This window comes from Carcharodon carcharias, chromosome 14 (genome assembly GCF_017639515.1).
Source record: "Carcharodon carcharias isolate sCarCar2 chromosome 14, sCarCar2.pri, whole genome shotgun sequence".
Lineage (NCBI taxonomy): Eukaryota > Metazoa > Chordata > Chondrichthyes > Lamniformes > Lamnidae > Carcharodon > Carcharodon carcharias.
In genome coordinates, this window is record NC_054480.1 from 138,264,314 (window position 1) to 138,280,267 (window position 15,954).

At 40.7% G+C, this 15,954-nt stretch overlaps 1 protein-coding gene across 1 annotated transcript in view; it reads left to right on the forward strand.

The window, feature by feature from the left end:
• The window catches only part of hcn2b (hyperpolarization activated cyclic nucleotide-gated potassium channel 2b), a 127,944-nt gene extending 119,172 nt beyond the window's left edge, over positions 1-8,772 (forward strand). Inside the window, exon 9 of the mRNA XM_041205560.1 lies at positions 7,536-8,772. Coding sequence (XP_041061494.1) covers positions 7,536-8,458 — 923 coding nt within the window. The 3' untranslated portion in view covers positions 8,459-8,772. The remainder of the gene's footprint in view (positions 1-7,535) is intronic.
• Positions 8,773-15,954: the final 7,182 nt, after the last annotated feature.

The window sequence follows — 15,954 nt, forward strand, 5'->3', positions numbered from 1 at the left end:
TTGCACATGCGTCACAGTTTCCAAAATTTCAGCATAAACAATGGGCCTATCATTGGAAATAAAAATAAGCATTGAAATAAAAAATATTAAAATGATACTTGAGGTATGGAATAAATACATTGGGAATAAAAAGGCTTACATTTTTATAGCACCTTGCATGTCCACCAGGCATTCCAAAGTGTTTTACAGCCAATAAAGTACTTTTTTGAAGTGTAGATACTCTTGTAATGTTGGAAATGCAGCAGCCAATTTGTGCACAGTAAGCTCCCACAAACAGAAATGTGATAATGGCCAGGTTTTTTTTTATTAGTGATATTGATTGATGGATAAGTATTGACCAGGACACTAGAGATAACTCTACTGCTCTTGTTCAAAGTAGTGCCATGAGATCTCTTATATTCATCTCAGAAGGCGGACAGGTTTAACCTCTCATTTGAAAGACAACACCTCCAACACTCTTTCAATATTACACTGGAGTGTCAGCTTTGTTTTAATTGTGCTGCTGTCCTGGAGTGAGACTTAGAACCCACAACCTTCAGACTCAGAGGTGCAGTGTTACCAATGGAACCATGGCTGAAATAACGATAAAACTTTTGCAAGAACCGGTTTAAGGTAAAGAGAGGTTCAGGTGGTTGTCATAGTGATTCTCTCTGTCCTAACATTTCTGAGGGAGGGATTGAGATGAGAACCAATCTCATTATGGGCCATTATTTCACATGGATCATCTAAATGGGATCATCTAAACTGAAAGAATTTCCAAACCTTGGGATGTGGCTCTATTGTGGGCTGGGGACAGGAGTCATTTCTGATCAGCAATTTTAGGCTTGGTTTTTGAAATGTCACAAAAAATCTTACAATTCAGGCAACACATGTACTGTAGCCTGAATTTTACCCTTGGCGGGTGCGCACGATTGGTGGGACCAGTCGAGAAACGGGCTGCTGCTCACGATCGGCCCCCCGGACCGCGGCTTCAATTAAGGCCCACCAAGCGTGAAACACGCCTCCCCAGTGCTTGGGAAGGGCCAGGTGGGGGCCTGTAAGGCGCCGGGTCCAATGGCGACCCTGCAGACGGTTTAAAAACAACACGGGCAGCTGGCTTATCTCTACAATCCTTCTTAAATAGTGGAACCACATTAGCTGTTCTCCAGTTCTCTGGCACCTCCCCCCGTGGCCAGAGAGGAATTAAACGTTTGTGTCAAAGCCCCTGCGATCTCCTCCCTTGCCTCCCTCAGCAGTCTGGGACACAAATCATCTGGACCTGGATATTTGTCCACTTTTAAGCCTGCCAACACCTCCAATACCTTGTCATTCCCTATATCAATTTGCATAAGAACCTCGCAGTCTCTCTCCCCGAGTTCAATACCTTCATCCTCATTCTCTTAGGTGAAGATGGACGTGAAGTATTCAATCAACACTCTAGCGATGTCCTCTGGCTCCGCCCATAGATTGCCCCCTTGGTCCCTTATGGGCCCTACTCTTTCCCTGGTTATCCTCTTCCCATTGATATACATATAGAATATCTTGGGATTTTCCTACTTTTACCAGCCAGAGCTTTCCCATATCCCCTCTTTGCTTTCCGAATTGCTTTCTTAAGCTCCACCCTGCACTTTCTGTACTCCACTAATGCCTCTGCTGATTTGTTTCCCTTGTACCTGCTAAAAGCCTCTCTTTTCCTTCTCATCGTAACCTGAATATCTCTGGTCATCCATGGTTCTCTGGGCTTGTTACTCCTTTCTATCACCCTAGAGGGAACATGTTGAGCCCATACCCTTCCCATTTCCTTTTTGAACACCCCCCACTGTTCCTCTGTAGATTTCCCCACAATTAACTGATCCCAGTCTACTTTGGCCAGATCCTGCCTTATTTTACTAAAATCCACTCTCTCCCAATACAAAACATTTTTTTGCCACTTGGCGATTTCTTTGTCCATAACAAACTTAAACTGTACCATGTTGTGGTCGCTTTCACTAGAATGCTCCCTCACCACTACCTCAGCCACCTGTCCGGCTTCATTCCCCAGAATTAGGTCCAGCACTGCGCTGTCCCTTGTTGGACCCTCTATGTATTGACCTAAAAAGTTCTCATGTACACATTTCAAAAAATCCACTCCATCCAAGTCTTTAACACTATGTCGATCCCAATTAATGTTGGAAAAGTTGAAATCACCTAATATAATTACCCTATTGTTATTGTTTTTACACACCTCGATAAATTGTGCACATATTTACTCCTCAATTTCCCACTGATTATCTGGGGGTCTATAATAAACACTTAATAATGTGGTTGCCCCTTTTTTATTCCTAAGCTCTACCCACAAAGCTTCATTTGATGCCTCCTCCTTACTGCAGTAACGGACTCCTTAACTAATAATGCAATGCCTCTTCCTCTTTTACCCCCTCCCCTGTCTTGCCTGAAGATTCTATATCCCAGAATGTTGAGCTGCCAATCCTGCCCTTCCCTCAACCATGTCTCCATGATGGCTATTATATCACAATTCCACATGTCAATCCTCACCCTTAACTCATCCGTTTTACCTGTAATACTCCTGGCATTAAAGTAGAGGCCATCCAGCCTTGCCTTACTCCCTTGAAACTTAATACAGCTGTTCTCCCTCTGACTTGATTGTTTTACTGAGGGTGAACAGGAAATCATTTTTCATGTAAGTTTAGGAAGGGGTTAATAAAAGGGCATTAACAAGTTTTCCAATGTATTTAACTGCTTTCACGTTATCACTGTGCATCTGAAGTTGTGCAGAATAGAGATGAACATCAAACCCAAGCTAGGCAAAAATTCAGGCCCTCGGAAAAGGCGAAATTCAGACTAATTTAGATTCAGGTTTTCTTTAATAAGACCAGATAGCATCATATATGTGCAGAGAGGCAACATGACCTGCAAACATACACTATTTTGCATTATGTTAAAAGAAATCTTTGAACTTCAACATGGTAACTGGGAACGTCTACAAAAAGGTACGAGTCAATTTATTAATTTGTAGCCAAAGTGATTTTAAGCCATTTTTGTCAGAGGGGTTTGACTAGGACCAATTCTTCTTGGTGGTTTCTTAATGAAAGCAGGAAGCAGTCTTGAAGCATAGATGTCTGTTGATGTTGGTGGAGTTGCCCATAATCATTTATTTGCTCATGAGATGTAGGAGAATCCTGGCAGTCTTGTGACATTCATGACGAAAAGGAAAAGATCCTTGACTCCACACCGCCTGACCCATACCATCGCACTTGGCTTGTGCATCACAATGTATACACTCTTCAAATTACCTGAAACCGTGTGATCTCCTGACAGGGCAAAAAACCCCCCAAAAATCCAGGTCAATCTGAGGAAAAATTCTGGACAATTCCTCTTTAGCCAATGAAACTAGTCCTGAAGAAATACATATTTGAATCATTGGTGATACAAATGTGCATATACATTCATATATATGCATCAGTTAGCACTTGCATTAGAAAATCCTATGTCAAGTCTATAATGAAAGGTACCCATTATAGAAACATGCTGTATTGTGATGGTATCCTCCTAACAGCTGTGATGTAAAAGTACATCAATTTCGAATTCCCAGGTTCTTCGTATGTACTCCTGAAAAACTTCTATGCTTCTGCCAAAACCTACTTCTCCAAAATTGCTGTAAGTTGTGACAAAATAGTGAATAGAAATGACAGAATGTTTGACTTCAAACTGGGACTGAATTATTTCTGTACACCCCCGTCCAAGTATGCACCACCCACTAAACCTGCTTCACCTGGCAATACCCCTTGGCCTTGACTCCCCCTGTGTTGTACCCTGGGAGGTTGTTTAATACGTATACACTTATTTCACTGGCCTGCTGGTTTGCTGGCACCATCCGGCCCCCGAACCTTACTCGCAGTGGAGGGATCAGGGGTCACAGGGCTACCTGCCCGCAAGCAGCGGGTGGCCATTCGAGGTCAGTTAAAAATCAATTAAGGTCAATTATCAGAGGCCAACTGGTGGAGGGCACAGGCCAGCTGCCTGGAGAGCAACCTCCTGGTAGCAGACAGGGTGATCAGCGCTTCAGGTTGGTTTTGTGGTCCCACTGCCGACCTGACAACGGCTGTGGCCACAGGCCGCTCTATGGAGACGTTTTCCCCCTCCACAATGGTAGCTCAGCGGCTATGGCCATTTTAAAATTCAGATTTTGTTAAAGTTGCTGAGAGTGCACCTCCAAGACAGAGGTGCCCTCTCTCTCCCTTACCTACAATGGCAGACTGCAGTTCCTACCATTCTGGAGAACTACCACTTGGATGCTGAGCATGCCCTCCAGCCATTAATTATCCAATCAATGGAAATCACTGCCAGGGGACTGCTGCTCTCACAGTGCAGGGTTGGAGCCCCATTTGATCCTGGTGTCAGGGCACCAACTCAAAATGCAAGATCCTGCCCTAAATGGATTCTCAAAAGAAGCTAGTTTGAAGGTTGCAAGATAATTGCACCAGAGTATTTATACATAGTCCAGTCCCATTTTAAATTCATACAATCTGTCCTTATTTTTACAAGAGATTTGGGGTAGGAGTTAATTGGCCTGACAGGGGTCTTGCCCAGCAGTCAGGGAACCACCATCAGTTCCATGGGGGAAGCCTGACAGTATTAAGTGCCCTTCAGGCATTTAAGTGGCCACTGTTGGGTCATTCCTGGGATTCAGGACCCTAGGGGTGGAAATCCTGCCCACTGAAGGCTGCCAGCCATTTAGAGTCTGGCGGCTCTTCATTGCTGTCAGCACCACCAGGAGGGGTGACTGCTGCCAAAAATGCATCCACCAGAGGCCCAGGATCACCATATGATCCCAGGCCAAAGGTGAGTGAGGGGTGGATGGGGATCATGGAGTAGGAGTCATGGCAGGGGTTACAGGGGGTTTGGAGGCAAGGGCAGGGGAATGGCTTTCAGTGGCCCATCTCTCCTGATGCTGGGTCCCGCATCCATAAGGAATGCCTAATAATGAGGCCCCCCCACCCCACCCCTCCCCGGAAGGCTGCTGACAAAACTGACAGGGTTTACTGGGCATTCTTTGGAAGGCACACGTGGGAAGGTGTAATTACAGTATGAAAACTTTAGGTAGGCACTTTCCATTTTAAATGTGGACTTAAGAACTTACAATGGGAAAAGTTGAAACAAGAAAGTGATAATTGCAAGTCAGGTTTAATAGACAAGAAATATGTGCGTGAAGGATATTAACATATTGCAGATATAATATAGTGTGCATACTATAGGTGGATTTTAAAGGTGACAGTGGTGGGCCCATCCACTGGCTGGAGAGCTGTTGGCAATCCTGCTATGGCCATTCCAAACCTCCCCAACCTGATTTAATGCCAATCAGACGCTCAGCTGGTTGAATACCAACAGCGGTGGGATGAAGCCCTTAAGTGGCCCTCAATTGGCCTCCAGGTGGAAAAGCTGTTCCCGACCCTTCCCTGGACTTAAGCGGCGTGTGGGGCATTTGGGATCTCCGCCCCTCATTTTCCCACCCGTTTATACAGCCTCCCTAGTTCCCAGCCTGTCTCCGGTGGGGAGCATTAAATTCTGTGCTATGTGACAGGAAAGGCACTGATGAAATATACTTTGGTACATTTATGATGTATGCAATTATATTAATGTGGCCAGACAATTCTGTCCCATTTAAACACATTTATTACACTAAAATATTTATAAAGCCATTCACTGTTAATGTTACTGAGTACCCTTAACAATTGCTTAACTTTATAGTTTGTTTCTGTTTTTGTCCAACTGCACAAGAGAACCGAGGTCTAATATCAAAAACTCCTGTGGCATATTTTTTTTTAACTGCAGAATCTACATATTCATGTCAGAATAATTCACCGTATGCCTGAAAAATAGAGCCTTGCAGTCTAGTCATTGCTTTCAGATGACTATATTTTTAGAGATGCCATTATCACTTTTTGTTAAGTTTGCCCTGAATCTTTCCAATTGTAGTGAAAATAAGAATAAAAACAGAAAATGCTGGAATACTCAGCTGAGCTTACAGGGAGAACACACTGATGAAAGAAAAGTCATTGGCCTGAAACTTTAACCCTGCTTCTCTCTCCACAGATTCTGCCTGACTTGCTGTGTATTTCCAGCATTTTCTGTTTTTATTTCAGATATCCATCGTCTGCAATGTTTTGTTTTTGTGACTGAAAATTGAAAGTTGGATGATTCAATGATTTTCCACCTCTGGAACCTGGATTTGAATCAAGTCAAAACTAATGGGCTGAAAGTTTCCTCTATATGTCTGGGCCTTATGAAACTTAAGTTGGGGCGTTCTTAACCCAGTCATTAGTGGGAACAGCAGAAAAATGCAAATAATTTGGCCCCAATTAATGCTGAATTGGTCATTTTATCCAGGAAGGCCTCAGGTATGGTAAGGTATGGTAAGCTGGAACCAGCTCGAGGGACCGAGCTGCCTACTCCTGTGCCTCTGTGTGGGAAATTGAGAAATGTCACATTGCATCCGAGCTATTCTTCGGAACTTGGGTCAAAGTAATTGTTTCCAGCTGACTATATTGTAGGTGACCTGGGAGTGTGTGGTGAAGACGTTCCGTTTCCCAACACTAACATACCTCACCTCCATAAGTATGAAGTTCATTTTAAAATAAAGAAAATGAAAAATAACACAAAAAAAATTCTACAATTTATTACAATCCCCAACACAGTAAGGCAGACAAGAGGAACTTTCCTATATCCTGTCTTAAGAAAAATCAAGGTGATTTTCAACTTCTGACCACCCCTTTTCTCACCTGGTACAGGGGAGGGGAAGGGGTGTGACAATTTAGCCACCAGTTGGACACTCAAAGTCCAATTGTTGCAATTTTCAGGCAGGCCTCTGAATGAACATAGAGCATTGTTGTGTGAAAAAGATAAGCAGGTACTTATAGTCAGCGTCCTATGCCAGTAGCAGAACCAATTTGCAATTTTCAAGGGCATACGCTGCTCATTTGTAGTAGACGTTGGGTGGTCTAATGATGGTCCTTCTAATCTTAAGTGGCCTACTGAAGGCTCCTACTGACAGTTCTCAGGAATGTTTCGGGTGAGAGTGGGGGCTGGTGGGGGGAATCGGTTTTGTTGGGCTGGGAATAGTGGGAATGTTCCCCTTGGCTCTGCAGATGCTGCGGTCCACAACTCCTGGGACACTTCTTTCTGATCTTACTAATCACTTATAGCTCAGCTCACCCATACTGCTGCCAGATATTCTGCTTCACAACAGCCCCTGCCCCACTTTCCCCCCTCAGTGTAAAGTACTAATTGTTATTGAAGGCAGCTTGCCTAACTTATGACAATGGTGCCTGAATTTGAAAATGGTTCAGCTTTCCAACCCTGGCATCAGTTTTGGGCAGATGTTGGAACTCAGCCCCACCACATCCCACCACTCCCCACGTTTTCCCAGAAGTCGACTCAAGTTCTGTCTGGCATAAGGATGTATTGTTCAGCTTAATTAATTTATAAGAAACCTTTTAGATTATCCACAGTTAGTGTCGTTAAACTGTTCTAAAATGTAATTTGTTGTTTCTCTATAGGGAAGAAAAACTCTATTTTGCTGCACAAAGTCCAGCATGATTTAAACTCTGGTGTCTTCAACAACCGTGAGAATGAGATTATACAGGAGATTGTGAAGTATGATAGAGAGATGGTTCAGCAAGTGGAACTTCAAAGGCCTCTTGCCATGTCTCATACACCTCCATTTCATGGAGGCCCCATGTTCAATTCCCAAGGCCAACTTGCTAACAGTTCAGCAATTGCTACTCTCCAACAGGCTGTAGCTATGAGCTTCTGTCCTCCATCTACAGGCCTTTTTATTGGGTCTGTAGGTGTGCAATCACCCAGGACAGTTAGGCGGTTGCAGCCTGTTCAGAGTGCAGCAAGCCCACTTTCAGTGTCCCCTGGTCAACAATCACAGACACAACAACAAGTGGCTTCTATTTCACCATATCCTTCTGCTGTCTCCAGTCCTCCAAACCAAAGCCCACTAACAAACCGAACTTTCCAATATGGATCGCAGGCTCAATCAGGTTCGCAGCTGTCACTGACACAGCAAAAGGCACCCAGTCCTCCCCAGCGTCCCGCAGCTCATAAGAGTACACAGGCGTTGCATACTAGCAGTTTATCCCAGGAGGCAAGACCACTGTCTGCTTCACAACCCTCATTGCCTCATAATATTTCCCAGACAGTAACCTCAAGTCCACCACAATCAACCAGAGAATCAACGTCATCAATAGGGGGTCAGATGTCTGTGCAACCAAGTACAGGAGGTCTGCAAGGCTCAATCCGAGGACCTGTCCCACCAAGGATGGCCCTGACACACCAAATGTCCACAGGTGCGATGTTTCAAGTGCCAGCAATGGCCAGTGCACAACAGGACTCAGGTGTTCCCAAGAAGGATTCTGTTGTATGTGTTACAGATACGGACACAGGCAAATCAAGGCTTTCCTCCAACTTGTGATATTTGGGGCACCGTGCTCTTTTGTGGGAAATAAGAAGAGGATTACAGTTGAAGAAGAGTCAATAGTTGATTGTGCGATTGAAGGAAGAACTGCTGCTGATTCCTGCACATCCTAAATTAACTGCACATTCTGCCCTTAATTACCATCTACAGAAATTCCAAATTTGTGCAAGAGTTCAAATATCAAATGTCTGACAAATGGAGATGTACATTACTATATCAAAGGATGCTGACCTTATCAGCTTTTATTTCTTTTATCAATTTGTCTGTAATAGATGCATTAGAAGTATTTAAATGCAATATGTGATTTTCTTCAGAAAAAGATCTTATTGTGGTATTTGGTGTGATCGTGTTGTTATGTATTGTTGTATAGTTAGACGTCTATGGTTACCCAATGCAAACAATTTTAATGTCTTAAGAAATTGCTGCTACACCATAAAACAGCGAAACTACCAGCTTTTAACCTCCATTTTTTTAGGGTGTTTATGCTAGAAGACGTTTTTATTTTAATACTAAAAAATGAGGAGTGTTTCCGCTATGCTTTTCCTTGTGTGATGTAGCAGAACTATACGATAATGCAATCTGCTGGTTTACCCCAGACTATAGGAATCAAAATCAACTAATCATTTTCTGTTGAATATTTTTGAATATATTTAGTATCTTAATAGTGGATGGATTCCTATATAATTAAAAACATTGTCTAGTGTTACTATAAATGGAAATGATTAGTTACTGGAACTGGGCACTGAAACATAGATTATGTATATACCATTAGGACCAAAAGTAGTTCTACATGAAACTACATTAAAAAGTTGCAATGGTGGATTTTAAATAGCAGTCTGTACTCTACAAGCCACCAAAATTTTCCTCCTTGATTGAGTGCATGATGACCATGGGGCGCTAACATTGTTGATCCCATCAGTTGTGGTTTAAGAGAGATATAACCATCAAGTATTAATGATAACTTGATATCTTCTCTTACTTTAACACGCAATAGTAGCAACTGAATCAATTAGCTGAGTCATCCCTTTTGTATCTATTGGTTGAATTGTACACATCACTGCAATAAGAATTTTGACTAAATTCACAAATACTTCCCATGAAGCTTGTGACTAGCATCGCAAAGTTTGTATGACATTGTCATTCTATACAGAGTTATAGTCAAATGCAGAGCACAACTGCAATGGTGGGTTGCTATCACTTCAAATACCCAGTGTTTGGAGCATTAGAAAATATATATGTGCTTTGGTTGTCCAGTATAGTCCTTTAAGATCATTTCTGGTAAGGTTTGATCAATTTTTTTTTGACAAGGTGAACATCATCATAGTTAGCTCATCGAGGACTGCAATTACTCCAAATTACAATATTTGGGTGTATCTATTAATCATAAATATATGTATTAAGAAATTTTGATGTTTCTGGTTGTGCTTCATTACTTTCTTATAGAGCGAAAGGAACTGGGGGTATTTAAAAAAAAACACATGGAAAAACCTTTCAATACTTCAAGAGCTTATGAGATCCAGAATCAATTACTTTCTCTGAAAGGAAAACAGAACAATTTCCTTCCAACAGAAAGGAAATAAAACCTTTCTGGGAAGTATTTAGGTATTCCTGGCTTCTGATGAGAGATTTAATACACTGAGAAGTTGTAGTTTGTAATCTTGCTGAACTATCATGGCCCTTATTGAGAATGTAGTTATATTTTTATCAAAAATTATGATCATATTTGCTTATCTCTCTCAACTAAAGAATCTATAATCATTGCAGCCATATCTTTAGTGTAGAAAAATGTTACTGGTACTTTTGTTGAATGTATAAATGAAAATGGGCAAAGATTGCTCACTATTTGAAAATGAAGCTTCAGCCATCTTCCCTTCCTTAGAATGGCATATTGTTTGCAACATAAATGCTCCATCTAAAAATTGATTTTTAGGAGCTTTTATGCAATAAATGTTTTAGCTTTCTTCTAGTGCTTCCATAGAGTACTAGGAATTGACAGTCTTTCACAACTTGTGCAGTAACACAATGCCATTATGGTTCTGTCCTCAGTAATCTATAAGGTGTTGCCACCTGTCTTGTTATTAGTTATAAGCTGTGCTACATTAAAAATAGAATGCCATTCATTCACGGTTCTCAACAATGGGATCTGGCCTGGGAAGAAACCTTAACAAAAAAATGTTAAATCAATAGGCAGCTTATGTGTGACATGGAAGAATGTATGATGTTGGCCATAGGTAATGAAAGAAATCCTCATTTGGAGGATTTAAGCTGTATACTTTATTGTAATTATTCATACTTGGTGTAAAACAGCTCAATTAATGGAGGAATCAGTTTGCAGTGAAGCTAATGATGTAAATTCCTGTCTCAAAACATTTAGAATGGTAGTTCTCCATTACTACTGAGTTCACAGTTTCTAATATTTGTAAAGTAGTCAGTCACCACTTGTGCTGGTAATGAGCATACACAATGAGCATTCATTTCAATACATTTAATTTGTAGCAGCCTTATTGGTTGAAGTTTGCTAATCATGAATTAACTAAGCCAATAATGATAGAATAAAGATTTAAGAATAATTTCCAAGCCAAATGAAATGGTTTGTTTAATTTGGAAGTTGGACTTATTTTAAATAGGTAGAGTGTTAGATAAGGGAAAACAAACATGCCATTGCTACTCCTATCCAAGCTTAGAATGCCAGGGTACCAAATGTCTTTTAATTTAGACCCAGAACACTTAATTCCTTACAGCATAAATGCATTGTCACAACTGAAGAGTAATAATGACTCCATTTTCTTTTTTCTTGCCATAACCACAATCCACGCACATCAGCACCTTTGGTGTAGCTGAACGTTTCTATTTATTTTTATAACACAAGTTTCATTTTATCTTCTCTGATTAAATACTTTGAGGTGCAAACACCCAAAACTGATGACTTATTTTTTAATATCGCTGTAGAAATTCTGACCTTACGTTTTTTTGCAGCCAAATCTACTTATATGCAAATAATTCAAAAGCAAGCTTCTCACCTAAATAAATGGCAGGTACATTTTAATCTTACATTAATTGTTTTATGATGACAGGCACTTCACACCTATTAGCAACTCCTTAGCCTTACACTGGTAGACGATGTATAGCACCATGTATGCACATCAGGTACATAAAAGGATAGAGGTTTTATTAAATGCTTAAATTAGCAATCTATTTGCTGTAACAATTTTCAAATTTTTGCAGGTATTGTGTCTGACACTATGCTTTCTCTGTATGCTCTGTGATTTACTAATATGTAATTGTGTAACATTCAATATTAATGCCTGCTCAGGAGTTGCACTGACATCCAGTAAATTTAATACATTCACTCTCATAGAGAGGATTGCAGGTCTGGACACCAAGAAACTTGCAGAACCTTTATTGAACATTCGTATTGAATAGAATGTCTTTTCTTGCACTCATGTTGGCCATACAGGTGTCCAATATTACGTACACTATGTCAAGTAGTTAATTGTTCTGTAACATAAAATGTAAGAAAGTTTGACCGAGTTATCTTACCCATGTTAGAGTTTGCCTAAAATGTAATAATGCAACAGTATTTCTTCAGTGTTGTATGTTTGCACTGTAAAATAATGTATAAACTAAATGTAAAGTCCGTTAATTCCAACAAATGACACCTTTTGTGCATAGTTTTCCAGCCTATGGAAGAAAAAGAAAACAATAAGCAATGTGGAGTGTTTATATTCCCAAATGCAGGTCATTTCTCACTGCATTTATAAAATTCAAGGGTTCATGTTGCTTTTGAATATCAGTGAAGTTTTCCTATTATTTCCGTGATTAAGTAGACTTGAGCTGGTGCCTGGCAAAATCAGAATTGGGACAAAAATGCATTGAAGTCTCAGATTAGTGAGTGAAAACTTTTATTTAATGAAATTATTGTGGAGTATTATCAATGAGGTAGACTTATCAATGGAGCAAATATATTTTGCAGCAAAGTTATCTTTTATTTTGTGTATTGTGATTTTTGTTTCCAAAGAGATACAAGTTGAACCAGTTGTAGGTCTTGACTTAACAGAAGCCCACCTTGGCTACACTTATTGGCAGCTGTTTTAATTAGATTACATTTGTTTAACATATCAGAACTTGGTCCAATGCTTGTATGCATGTTCTATCCCTTTCTACTTTGCTAAAGTCTACTAGATGGGGCCACATTTTGCTAAAGTGTACAATTTTCTATTGTTTCAGGCTATGTATAACAGCTCTATTGTATTATGCCTAGGGTAAAGGAAGTAGTGCAAATTTATGAAGGTAGTTTTCCCACCTCTGAGTCAGTTTGTGCCTCACTCCAGAGTGCCCTAGCAAATGGAGACTAGAACACCAGCACTAAATACTGAATTAGCATCCAGTAGAGGCACTTGCACCCAATGGTTCAAGGTGACCCTCTTCATTAAAAGTAGGTGGGGCTGTTAACCTTGGTTGCAGCCCTCCCAACAGGGAAAGGGGGGGGGGCTTGCATTGTACAGCACCTTTGATGATCTCAATGAGCAGCAATGACATACTCCTGAAGTATCGGGATGGTTCTAACGCAGGAGAAGACATTGCAAAGATGAAAGTCATAAAAAAGGCAAGGGGAAATGGATCAGCAACACTTACCTAGTAAGTTGGCACAAGATTCTCATGTGTGAGCCTTGAGTTAGGATCAACAAAAATGATGATAACCTGCATTTATATAGCTCATTAACTTAAAATATCCCAAGGCACTTTGCAGGAATATTATCAAAGTGAGCTGCATAAGGAGCTATTGGAACCAGGAGGAATGTTTCAATGGATAAGGGAGAGGTAGAGAGGCAGAGAATTCCAGAGCTTAGCACCAGCTAGCTAAAGGCATGGCCACCAAGATGGAGCTATTAAAATTAGGGGTGCTCAAGAGGAATAAACTGGAAGCGTGCAGAGATTTATGCCCTGGAGTATAAGGAGGTCCAGATATATGGAAGAGCACAGCCATGGGAGGGGTTTGATGAACAGGATGAGAATTTTAAAGTCACCGATTTGCCAGACTGAGAGCCAATGTGAGCACAGGGGTGATGGGCAACATCCCCTCTTAATTTCTTTACTCGGCCTATTCTTTCAAGTGCGCTGGCTGTTTACATTTTTTTTTACGTGGGAAATTAAAGGGCCGACGTGTGATCGGCCTCTGGGTTGCTGCACAGCAATGCGATCACAAAGCTTAAAGGGAACATTAGTGATGATTGCGTAATACTTGTTAGGATACAGGCAGTACACAATGGACAAGAACACAATGCTTCCTATCTCAACTTATTTTGCAGTTTAAGGACATAAACAGTCAGATGGACATTTGATAGGATTGCAGAGGATGTTCTCAATGGCATCGTCAAATTTAATGCACAATTTGTCGATAGAGTTCATTATTAAAAATAGGATGCACATTTCATTTGATGTAAGTGTTAAAAGCAATTACATATGCTTCATAGTCATTGCTTTTCAAGAGCTATTACTGTAGTAGTCTTCATATTTAAATTGAATATATTTACTTCTGACTTTTGCAATTCAAATTTTAATTGCCTTTGTATCATGTAAATGCAGAATAAATGATGAATTCTATCCCATGTCAATTGACAGCAACTGATAAACTTGCCACTTGTGAATTATCAGGGTAACCTGCTTTAAGCCTCATCAAATATCCTCTATGTAGCATTAATAATTAAAATATAGGGCCCTAAAAATATACTGCATGAAAATTTTATTTTAGTGGAGGTGTTAACCCATTTATTTTAAGCAAGCTGACACTTCCAATAAAATAGTGCAGAGACAAACTTCAGGAAAACTTGTTTGGTTTTTGAGTATACTTACCACTGGGCATAAATTCAGGGCTAAGGTTAACACAGGAACTTTGCTGAGATTTTTGTGGCCTTAAATATAGTAAATATGTTCACACAAAAGGAAGCAATTATAAGAAGCTGTGCATTTTAGCAAAGAATGACTCAGCAACAATGATTCAAGGCGAAAATGCACTCAATGGGCCGAATTTTACGACAGCGGGATTTTAGGTTCCCGCTGTCATCGATGGCATTTATAACGTCCCACCACATTTTACTGCCCCATCCCCACCGAAACAAGGGCTGTAAAATTCTGCCCAATCTTGCTAGTGGGATCAGTGCCTACAATTTCTCAACTAATAAGCTCCGTGAACATTAAGGGAAGAGATCTTAAAATGGAATCTGCAAGTACATTTCTTCATAAACAGCCACCGAAGCAATAAAACTAGAATAACACGGAATTTAGAGCAAATCTTCGATGCAGTTCGGTGGCATCGACCTTACAATAACAGCTTCCCTCGCAATAAAATGAAAAATGTCAGGGAGTTTGTTGGCTTTCATTGGTAGCTCTGCTATTTTTAGCATAAAAGAGTGATTTTATTTTAATTCTCTCATGTTGCTGTCAGGGCCAGCATTTTTTCTCGAACCCTTATTGCCCTTGTACTGAATGGCTCGGCCATCTCAGAGGGAAATTAAGAGTCAACCGCACTGTGGATCTGGAATCATGTAGGCCAGACTTGGGTGAAGGTTGGCGGATTTCCTTTCCGGAAGGGCATCAGTGAACCAGGTGGGTTTTTTTTATGACAATCAATGATAGTTTCACAGCCATCATGCTTTCCATTCCAGATTTTATTAACTGAGTTTAAATTCCACCAAATCCCATGGTGGGATTTGAACCCATATCCCCAGAACGTTAGCCTGGGCCTCTGGATTACTCGTTACCATGACGCCCTGAACCTAATGGCTTGTGTGAGATTGTAAATCCAATCCGAGGGTATGGCACTCACTGACAGTCATATTTCAACCTCCTTTGCATTCCTGTTGGCTTTGGGGGTGGTTGTAATTGTGATGATGAAATTTTCCCAAATAATCGATCCATGCATTAAGAGTGCACTGCATTGTTTTCTCTTTTTAAAAAGCACAAATTTTCAATCATGTCCTTTCTAGAACCTGGTAAATGAGGATCATTCTAAAATTCAGTCAATATTTTTGAATATTTATTTACACTAGCTGATATTATTTGATAGCAAGGATGATAAAATCCTGCATGTGCCATCTCTTTGAAAGCATCATGTTATTATTTATTTATTCTTTCATGGAATGTGGGTGTCGCTGAAGGCCAGCATTTGTTGCCCATCCTTAATTGCCCTTGAAATTAATGGCTTGCCACATCATTTCAGAGGGCAGTTAAAGGTCAGCCACAATGCTGTGGGTCTAGAGTCACATGTAGGTCAGACCAGGTAAGGATAGCAGATTTCCTTCCCTAAGGAGCCAGATTGGGTTTTTACAACAATCATTTCATGGTCACCATCACTGAGACCAGCTTTTCAATTCCAGATAATTAATTGGATTCAAATTCCACCAGCTGCCAGGGAGGGTGGGGGGGAGGATTTGAACCCTTGTTCGGCCAGGACATCAGCCTTGGTCTCTGGATTAGTAGTCCTGTGAAAGTAC